Consider the following 11,846-nt stretch of genomic DNA (forward strand, 5'->3'; position numbering starts at 1 on the left):
AGGAGACAATGAGTACCTCCGACGACTGGATTTTGAATTCCTCAGGTGGCTAGATTTTGACTTCACATGAAGGGGAGGTTTTCAGATGAAGATAGAGAAACGAGAAAAGGGATTTAGGGCATCCGACTAAATGAGGATGGGGGTCGGTAAGTGTGAGGCCCACTTCATTTTCTATATATTATAATTAATAAAAAAATAAAGAATCAAAAAGAAAATAAACAAGGGCAATATAGTCTTTTTAAGTCTCGCAAAGGATCAAACGTGCAAATTTAAATTAATAAGAGATGAACCGTGCAACTTTTAAACAAACAAGGGACAGTCTGAGTTAATTTTTTTTGTCAAACATTTTTTTTACTTATTGAATTTTCAAAAAGTCATTAAGTCAATAAGTTGTTTTGAGATAAAATCACAAACACCCTCAAATTTATATATAATAACTATAATCATAAAGATATCATCTGTATCCTATATAACTTAAGTGGATTTTGTTGATTTGTCGTATGGGTCGCGTTTCTAGTCTATATGTTAGCTTTATTGTTGATCTTGGGTGTAAAAGAGTGATTTGGGTGCAAAGAATGGCAATGGAGGGAGTTTCTATTTTTTTAGAAACGACCAAATTAAGTTTAAGTTGTTATACAACAGTTATAAAAACGTATTTTAAGTATAATTAATAGAACTTTTGTTGATTTGTCGTAACAAGCGCGTTTCTAGGCCACATAGTGTGTAATATGGAGCTCTACTTGAGAATAACGTCATTCGGTAAGCCTTCATTTTCTAAGATGTCGTATTGTCGTTTGATTGTGAGAGACTATTCGGTAGCTGTAGTTTTATGGTAAAAGTTTTGTATCTCGGACCTAAAAATTCAAGAATGAAGTAACATGTTGCCTAGAAATATGTTTCTTGAGACCGACGTACAAAGTCCTCTTAAATTTTATGGGATATAGATAAGATCTTTATTATTTTAGTTATGATATTTATTGAAGATAATCATAAAAAACAAAAAAAAAAGTGATATATATATATATATATATATATATATATATATATATATATATATATATATATATATAGGGCTAGGTTATAACGTGGATGAAAAACTATTGTGTGGACATGTGGATAATGTTATTTTATGAAAATTACTAAAAGAATATATTGTTTGGTAATGTGAATACGTTAAATCTCACAAAACTATTGTTACTTTAATGGATTCTTACCAATTCTAATTTATTTTTGTTCTCATTCATCATTTTTTATTTATTTTAATTCTTACAGAATACGACTCAATAAACATCATGATAACTGACAGAATGAGAATAATTAAAAAAAGTGTATAATAACATTATAGACGATTTAATTAGTGAAAATGCTTAATAATTAAAATAATTATATAAGATTGAACGTATTCATATTATCAAACAACATATTTTCTTTGTAATTCTCACAAAATAGCATTATCCACACGTCCACACAATAAATGTCAATCCATATTTGAACATAGCTCTCTCTCTCTCTCTCTTTCTCTCTCTCTCTCTCTCTATATATATATATATATATATATATATATATATATATATATATATATATATATATATATATATATATATATAATTTGAAGAAAACTCATATTTATTTATTAAAAAACACAATAATGATTATATTATATATATAGAGAGAGAGAGGTTCAAATGTGGATTGACATCTATTGTGTGGACGTGTGGATAGTATTATTCTGTGAGAATGACAAAGAAAGTATGTTGTTTGATAATATGAATACATTCAATATTACATAGCTATTGTTATTATCACACATTCTCGCTAATTAAATCATCTATAAGGTTATTATAGACTTTTTATTATTATTCTTATTCTGTCAGAATGTTTATTGAGTTGTATTCTGTAAGAATGTAATTGAGTGAAAAACATTGTGTGAGAACAAAAATGAATAAGAATTAGTGAGAATGAATGAAAATGACGATACATATGTGAGGTTAAACATATTCGCATTATTAATTTTTTTTTTCTCTTAGTAATTCTCATAGAATAGCACTGTCCATACGTCCGCATAATAGTTCATCCACATTATAACATAACCCTATATATAGAGAGAGGTAGGTTCAAATGTGGATTGACATCTATTGTGTGGACGTGTGGATAATGGTATTCTGTTAAAATTACAAAGAAAATATGATGTTTGATAATATGAATACGTTCAATCTTATATAATTATTAAACATTTTCACTAATTAAATCCTCTATAAGGTTATTATACACTTTTTTTTAATTATTCTCATTCTGTCAGAATGTTATCAGGATGTTTATTGAGCCGTATTATGTAATAATTAAAATAAATAAAAAACGATGAATGAGAACAAAAATAAATTAGAATTGGTGAGAATCCATTAAAATAACAATAGTTCTGTGAGATTGAACGTATTCGCATTACTAAACAACATATTCTCTTAGTAATTTTCATAAAATAGCATTATCCACATGTCCACACAATAGTTGTCCATCCACATTATATATATATATATATATATATATATATATATATATATATATATATATATATATATATATATATCATAAAAGTCCTTAAACTTTAATCTTATTAACAAAAAAGTCATTCCTGATTGTTTATTTAGAATTTTGCCCTAAAAACTAGCATTAATCGGGTATAAAGGTTGTTTTGCAAGTATTTATCGATTTTTTGGATTTAATTGCAAAAAAAGACAAAAAAAAATAGAGATGACTTTTGCGTTAACAAAGCCAAACTTTATGGACTTTTTTTTGGATATTTCCCTTTATTTGGTCTTGGTTCATTGGTTTATTATACCTTATTTTGATTTAAGTCATGTTTGGACTAGTTAGAAAGCAAGTTTTTAGCTAATATATTAGTTGGTAGTTGATAAGTTAGTTTATAAATTAATAATATTTGATAAAAAAAAGTTGTAATGCCCTAAATTTCAACCCAAAATTTGCAACTAAAACATTAAGTGTTTATTCAACTCACAACTACAAGATTTGAAAACATTTATCAAAGTGTCATTTAAGAGTTATCATGCACACAAGTCCCCCATTGATGCGATGCAATCTTGTTGTGCCCCTTCTCTAATATAGGAAAACCTGAAACATGTAAGCCACAAATTGTAAGCATAAAGTTTAGTGAGTTCCCTAAAATACCACATACAGCACAACATGATAAACAACTATGGGTTATCTGCTGCGATGAGCACATGGACCTGGAAACCGGCCGGAACCGGTCCTGAAACCGAAACCCGATGGAACCGGTCGGGCCAGGATTGATACTATAATTTCGTCAATCGGGACCCGGTAAGAACCCATCGTTGGAACCGGCCCAAAACCGGGAATTGGACCGGATAGTCTTTAAAAAAACCCATGCCTTTTTGTCGTTTGTACTTCTAATTTGGATGTAAAAAAAGTAATCGCAAAAAAACCCACAAAATCCAAGCACGACTCAGTGACTCCAAGTCAAGAACCCTACCATCGATCGACATCTCCAAGGAATCCAAGCATCGATCATCCCTTATACGATTCCAAGCATCTCCAAGGTTCCATCGATCTTCATCATCATTCACCAATTATCATCTTCTCAATTCTCAAGTTGACATCTTCATATTTTGCTTCAATGATTCGAACTATGGATGCTCATGAAGATCAAGTAAGATTATATATTTGTATTTCATGTTTTAAGTTCCATTTAACAATGTACTTTTTACTTTGTAGACATACATGCGAGATTTTTGTTAGATCAGTTTATAGTATGAATGTAAGATTGTCAAAACTAAGAATTTATTTAGTTATATAATTGATGTGTTATATTGACAATGTAGGATTTGAATAGGTTACCAAATGTACCATCATCAAGATACCGAAACTCAGATGTTCATGATGCCAATAATGAAGATGGTAATCCGGCTAATTGGATTGCAAAAGATTTTGATGACCAAGTAAGATTAGCTCATTAGCAATATTTACTTCTTTAACATTCTGTCCAGCTCATTAGCAATATTTACTTCTTTAACATTATGTCCAAATTTTAAAAGTTGCATAACTCACTCAATTTAACTTGTTTTGACCTGAATCTTTTACCTATATGTAGATAATGATTTGTAGTTAAGTATAGACTATAAAAATGCTTGATTTGGTTAAAATTGAATGAGTTACAAGCCCCGCAAGGAAGGGTGTCAAATCAGATATTTTTATGTTTCAGGAATTAAACATAATCTGACTTTGTTGTTTAAATGTGCATAACCTACTCAATTTAACTTGTTTTGACGTGAATTTTTTTCCTACGTGTATATTAGGATTTGTAGTTAAGTTTAGACTATAAAAACTCTTGATTTGGTTAAAAGTTGAATGAGTTACATGTCTTGGGATATACCATACCAAATCTGTTTATTGTTACAGCAACATACATGAAACTTTGATTGTATTTTCTTTGTTCTTTTTTTATAGATCCAATGTTTCAGAAAACTGTGGGAAGGATACCATCGCATTCAGAATTTGAGATGATTAAAAAGATGATGGAGTTCCTTGAGAAGTCTAAGAAGAAAACTGAAAAAGTTTCGTGTTCAACAAAGCCTATCTTCCATACGTATACCCGGTAGATCCTAGACATAGAGCAACATCTTAGGAAACATGAAACCAACCCAAATTTTTTTTATGGTACCAGATATGAAAGAAAAATATGACTAATATTGGGGTGACTATGTGTAAAATCCCGTTTATTTATTAAATAAATAAATTAATTAATGAATGGCTAGTAGTCCTAAAATAAACAATTATATATATATCAATGGATAGTCTCGAGGGGCTAATTGTCATAAATTTAGAAGTTGAGGACTGAATTGAAAAGAAATTGTCAAGCAAGGGGCGGTTTTGTAAATTCTGGATTAGTTTTGTAAAGATTTTAGAAGATAGGGGATGTTTAGTAAATCTGGACTTAATTTGTAAAGGATTCATGGAATCGAGGTTAAAAAGGTAATTTTCACGGTCACGAGGTTATGCATCTTGGGTCATCCGTTATACCCACCACATACCACATATGTGGTGGGTGTCACATCAGCACCACATTCCACTACCACTAACATGAGATACTTACCATTAAACACACCACTCCACCTCATTTTTTTATTTAAATTTAATTCAAAAATACATTAAAAATATTTTTTTAATACTAGTTTTTCCATTAAATTAAAATACCAAATTACATTAAATAAAAACTAAATTAATTGAAATTAAAAAATAAAATAAAAATAACAATCAAAATAAAAATTACATTAGTTAAATTTAAAAAAAAATTAAAAAAAAAAACATTAAAAAAAACTAAAAATTCCAACCATACATAAAATAAACTACCCCCTACGCCTACGTCGGGCTCGAACTGACTCTTTCATTGCTTGGAAAAGTTCCAAGTCTTCGCCCTCAAGGTCGTTCGCTTTTATTTTCAAGATTTCCATATCGGTTTTTGTTTGGAGTGTCTCTTGTGCCTCTTGAAATGATGTTTGTGCTTCGATCATTTTTTGTTCCATCCAAGTCATCACCTCGGCCTTCGTTTCTTGAAGTTGCACATATCGATCAAATTTATCGCCAAACATATCCATAACACTAGAATTCGAAGATGTTGACGCCGCTTTTTTTGCTTTATTTCTTCCAACGGGCCGACGAAGAGGTTGGTCGTTTTCAAGATCTATCGGATCGTCGTTGATATCGATGTGTGTTCGGCCGTCCGATTGTTGAGAAGTTCCATCGAGGTTTCTCGAACGCTTTGAACCGGAAGATTAAGAACTTCCTTCCGTTTGCTCTTTCCATTTTGGGGCGTCTTTCAATTTTAGCCACGGTTTCATATACGGAAAAGCTTTGCGTGTTGGCGTTGTTTTTTCAAATTGGTCCATGGCCGTCTTAAAAACATCAAAATCGTTCGAGCCGCTTTTGCGTATGTTTAGGAGATTGTTGTAGATTCCTCCAAAATCGGTGCATTTTAGTCGAATATCTCGCCATTTCGACGTAATTTGATCGGCATTTCGAGTTTGACTTTCCATTAACTCGTAAAAAATGGCTCGGACTTTTTTCCAAAAACTTCCGTAAGGCTGGCTATCTCCTACAATTGGATCTTCGGAAGCCGCCACCCATGCCTCCACTAACTTTTCTTCTTCTTCTTTTGTCCATGGGACCCTTTCTTGGGTGGTAGTGGGTCGGACCGTTTTTTTTCCTTTTTTCTTTTTTGGTTGAGGTGGTGGTGAATGTTGCGTTTCCGGAACAAAATCCGGCGAAAGTGGTGGTTGTGAGCTTGGTGGTTGTGAAATTGATGGTTGTTGTTGTTGTGACGATTGTTGTTGGACTTGTTGTAGTTGTTGGAATTGTTGAAATTGTTGGTATTGTTGTTGCATTTGTTGTTGTTGGAAAGCCGGAAAAGGTTGATATTGTTGTTGGAAAAGTGGTGTTTGTTGGATAGGGGAACCACTTTGAAATAGATTGATAAAACCGCCTTGAGGTGACTCCATAGTCGGGAATTGTCGAGGTGTTGTATCTAACGCAAAAGCGTTATCGGGTTTGCGATTTCGGTAGTTTGGAGGGGTATTTTGGTTGGGATCCATGAATTTTGGTTGTGAAGATGTAGTGTGTAGTTTGTGTATAGAGAAAGAAAAGAATTGTGTAAAAAATAAGGAGTAAAAATATGGTATTTATAGGTAAATAAATTGTTTATTTATTTATTTATTTTTTACAAATCTAGCCGTTCAACAGCTACATAAAAGTAAACGGTCGAATTTTTGCATCGTAAAATCTCATTGGGCGTTTAGGGTCGTTGTCCGGAGCACGGAAGGCTACGACCACGACCCACCACGAACCACCGGGGTGGTGTGCACGGTCGTGGTTCGTAGCCACCTAGACCACAGACCATCTCGTGCAATGTATACCAGTTGGTCTTATAATTTCTTCATTGAACCTATTATCACATGTATAACTAATATGCATCAAATTTGATGCATAATTAGTCGAAATGTTTGGACATCAGATCGGTTTGTCAATTATAAAATATAAAGGAACTATAGTTCCAATACTGAAACATCAATAATATATATATATATATATATATATATATATTATTGATGTTTCAGTATTGGAACTATAGTTCCTTTATATTTTATAATTGACAAACCGATCTGATGTCCACACATTTCGAATATATATATATATATATATATATATATATATATATATATATATATATATATATATATATATGGTTAGGTTCATTTGAGACCACTTATATTTTGTGAGACCGTGAGACGCATTTGTTTATTTTTTTTTATATTTTTTTATATTTTTTTTTATTTATTTTTTATTTTTTTTAGTTAATTCATGTTCCGAAAATAATATTTAAAAAAAGAATTTTTTGATTTTTCCATTTATTTTGCATTTTAAAATTATTTTTAGAATATGTACAGTGTAATATTCTATTTAGAATATTTCACGTATTTTTCAAAAAAAATAGAATTTTCTTTTATTTTTTTTATTATTTTTTTATTTTTTTAGTTAATTCAAGTTCCGAAAATAATATTTAAAAAAAGAATTTTTAGATTTTTCCATTTATTTTGCATTTTAAAATTATTTTTTAGAATATGTCAGTGAAATATTCTATTTAGAATATTTCACGTATTTTTCAAAAAAAAAAACGGAATTTTTATTTATTTATTTTTATTTTTTTTATATTTTTTTTATATTTTTTTTAGTTAATTCAAGTTCCGAAAATAACATTTAAAAAAAGAATTTTTGGATTTTTCCATTTATTTTGCATTTTAAAATTATTTTTTGATTTGGTCTCACGGTCTCACAAAATTAGAATGGTCTCAAACGAACCTGAACCTATATATATATATATATATATATATATATATATATATATATATATATATATATATATATATATATATATATATATATATATATATATATATATATATATATATATATATATATATATATATATATATATATGTTATTGTTCTTGAGTTTTCATATTTTTAAAAGCAAATTATAAAGCATCATGTGGTAATATTATCAACCACATTTTTGGATGTACGACACTAAACATTAATGCATAAATTGATTTAGTCATATTAAGTGTTTCCTCCGTTTTAAATACCCGGGCATAAGGAAACCATATAAACAAGTAATGTTTGTTTACTTCAATAAAGCGGTTGTTGAGATTTTGTATGCATATAATATGATCGAATACAATACATCAATTTCGTAGTCGTGCAAGTTGTTAATCCGTGAGTTAAATATAATATTAGTTAACCTAGCTATCATTTTAAGTTTTAGATTTTCCCAGTAAATATAGTTTATTTGTTTAATCCCAAACAAAATGTGAGAATAGAGCATATTAACTCGAGCTAAATCTTGACTTGTTATAAGTTTTATGTGTAAAACTCGAGCTTGACTTATGACTGGTTTGTATATAATTCAACTTTAGCTCATTTTGTTTTCATTCAAGTGTGATCTAGAATAAGATAAATAGCATATGATCATTCCGAAGAATATTTGATGCTTTTGTCTTGAAATTAATTATGATGAAACTGAATAATTAAAAAATCAGACAATCAGAATGAAATATGTCACACTCGATAGTATTTGGATGTAGTTTTAAACATTGAAATTGAAATAATTAGATAATAGTTCGTTTAAATATCGACATTATTTTATTATTTAATGCAGTGACAGTATAAATAAAAAATGCTCAAAAAAAATTCCTATATATTTCAAATTAGTTAAAAAAAAACAGGTAAATGAATAATTTTGGGAGTTAAATACGAATAAAAACTCATAAAAATTATTTAATAAAGTCGTTAATGATATTTTTGAACAAATAATGCTAATCTACATAGTAGTACATATACATATAACGAGAATTTATAATAATCTCAAAAACCGATGAATCAAAGTATCAAACTAATGCATGAAATCATCCCGATTTTTGAGATTGATGCACTAATTCATCCGATTTCGGTAAACTAAATTTATAGATCTCGTTGCAAAAGTTCTTCAAGACGAGTATAGATCAGCTAACTCATCCAAACATTCCGATGTGACATTAAAATCAGCGTTCTCAAGCATCCATAACAGATGATCAAAAAGTACAACTTCACAATTGATCACCGATACATCATCATCGTCGTCACTAACTGGCTTCGATTTCTCGATGAGAGCATTAACGAGTGGATGACTCAAATACTTAGAACTAATAACGTACCGTTTCCTCGAGCTTCCGACGAATACTATTTCATGAGGCTCTTCTTCGCCACCGCTGACATTGCTGTCGCCGTCGCCGCCGTAGCCGTAGACGGAGATAGCATTCGTATTCCAGACTATGCCATCTCCGGCGGCTCTGTCGTGATGATGTCTAGCACTAGCAGACTTAGAGTTAGATCCCAAACTGCTGAACGACGAACTTCTCCCTATTTGTTTCGATAACGTCTTGCACTTCCTTAGAATCACATTGATCTTCTTCATGGCTGATTTGTTAATAGTTTGCAGGAGGATTCGGAATCAATGGGGAGATATATATATATATATATATATATATATATATACTGTAACTGAAAAAGGAGAGGGTGCAATTTGTAAATACGAAAACGATGGTGGGCGTGAGGTGGATGTTTAGAGTTCTTGAGGGTCCCACTTATAACTGATATATTAATTGGGAATTAATTGTTACGTATAACATTTCATCTCCTTTTCTTTAATATCGGTGGATGTTTATATTTTATAATAATAAATTTATTATATATATATATATATATATATATATATATATATATATATATATATATATATATATATATATATATATATATATATATATGTATTACTATCGGTTTATTGATCGATTTTAAAACGTATTGTTTGATTTGATATAGATATTTAATGAATAAGATTTCTTTTAAGTCTTTCTTTTTGTTGGATTTGAAAATTTGGTTAATGTTTAGTTTGAAAGATATGGTTTGCCTCGTGGTTGACAAGTGAATGGTTAAATCAAGCAGGACGAAGAAAGGGACCCATTGTTTTATAAAATCCTTGTCCTTGTAGAAAATGCATACAAAAACAATAATAATGATAATATTTTTGGAAGATATTATGTTTGTGAAACGTCGGCCATATAATGAAGAAAAGACAATGGTATGTAACTAAAAAAACAGATATAAGTAATAAAGATAGAAGTAAATACGAGCAAAGAAAAGCCCATGAACATTTTACGAATACGAAGTTAATTATACACAACAGTTTTACAAATATAGAAATGGTAAAAATGTGTACTCAAGATAAAACATGAATCATATAATAGCAATAGAAGATAATGTAAAAAAAGAAAAAAAAAAGAAAAAAAAACAGAGAGTAAAAGATGATTGGCAAATATATAGGGTGAAAGTAAGTTAATATCTAGACTACTTTCAGAATATTTCCCTCTTCTTATTGAAGGTCATATTATTCGTAACAATTACTTGACATGTATGAATCATTGCAATCAACATAACCTTAATCTATCAATGGCCAATGCCACTCCCATTGAGTTTGTGATCTTCATGTTTCGGTATCATGTCCAATACTATTCTATCCCATGACAAATAAAACATTCTCGTGTTGAATCTTGTATGTAGGAAACAATAATTTGTTGGAAAACTAATTATGTATGAAACTATGTTGTCACACATGAAGACAAATTAAAGACATGAAATAAATCATACATTTATATATGATGAATTTATTATTTACCGATCATAATAAATAAATAAATAAGTAATAAATAAAAAATCTATTTGTTAATTATTTAAAAAAATTAAATAATAGTTGACTTGTTAATTAATATAATTAATTTGGATTTGAGATTGTCTGATTAAATTGTTAAAAGATAATTAAAATGTCATCATATTTGGAATAATATTTATAACATATACTCCAAGATTTTTAGTCGACTGGTATGAGATATTGTTTTTACTCTTTGAAATTGGGGGTTAAGCCTCGCCTAAAACCTAAATAGAGGTATTAGTTAATTTAGAAATATATTAGGTTTGTCGGTTAAAAAAATATTTATAAGAAATGTTTATTGAAAACCCTAATTTGAAGCTGGCAATTGTATGCATGTGCTTGTTTGGATACCAATAAACATGATAATACTTTCGATCATAGTTTCGGAACCAAATGAACATAAAACCGACTTGAAGTTTGTACTGAACACCCTATTTGTAACCGGTTAATCTTTAGCTATTTAAAAATAACCAGTGGAAACCAACTAACAACATTAACCATTTTTATCATATTTTCAATACCAATTGATCATAAAAATCGACTTGAAGTAATATAGTGAAAGTCATATGGTTTGTGACTAGTTAATTTGGTTGATTTAATTAGTTTAAAGTAATCAGTCACAACCGTTCAACAAAATTAACAAATTTAACCCTTTATTATTCATTTATTATCATATTAAAGATTATGTTGATATAAAAGACAAGGATTTTAGATAATTCATAAATGAAATAACTTTGGAAATCAATTTGGTCTAATATGAAAAAGGATTTTAGGTAAATATACGTAAATTATCCTAAAAATTATCTTAATTACGAAGTTTACCCTTTATTATTTAATTTATGAAATATTATAGTCGAAGAAAATGTTGGTGATGGCTATAAAAACCCAATATGTATCCTGTAGAATGGACATGTTAGATTAATTGGTGCCAGCCAATTGTGTTAGATTTTCGGGGTATAGATATACTTGGATCAGTGAGAGTTGTGAAACACTTTCAGATTAAAGCATTTCGAGGG

At 29.4% G+C, this 11,846-nt stretch overlaps 1 protein-coding gene across 1 annotated transcript; it reads right to left on the minus strand.

Moving 5' to 3' along the window:
- Positions 1–8,835: 8,835 nt before the first annotated feature.
- Positions 8,836–9,582, minus strand: LOC111895069 (auxin-responsive protein SAUR78). The gene has a single exon (XM_023891211.3). The coding sequence runs from the start codon at positions 9,535–9,537 to the stop codon at positions 9,070–9,072; it is 468 nt and encodes a 155-aa protein (XP_023746979.1). The 5' UTR covers positions 9,538–9,582; the 3' UTR covers positions 8,836–9,069.
- Between the last annotated feature and the right edge of the window lie 2,264 nt (positions 9,583–11,846).

The sequence above is a fragment of the Lactuca sativa genome, chromosome 7, assembly GCF_002870075.4.
Source record: "Lactuca sativa cultivar Salinas chromosome 7, Lsat_Salinas_v11, whole genome shotgun sequence".
In the NCBI taxonomy this organism is placed as follows: Eukaryota; Viridiplantae; Streptophyta; class Magnoliopsida; order Asterales; family Asteraceae; genus Lactuca; species Lactuca sativa.

Coding starts and splice junctions, on each gene's coding strand:
- LOC111895069 (XM_023891211.3), bottom strand. CDS start 9,537: ATGAAGAAGATCAATGTGATTCTAAGGAAGTGCAAGACGTTATCGAAA.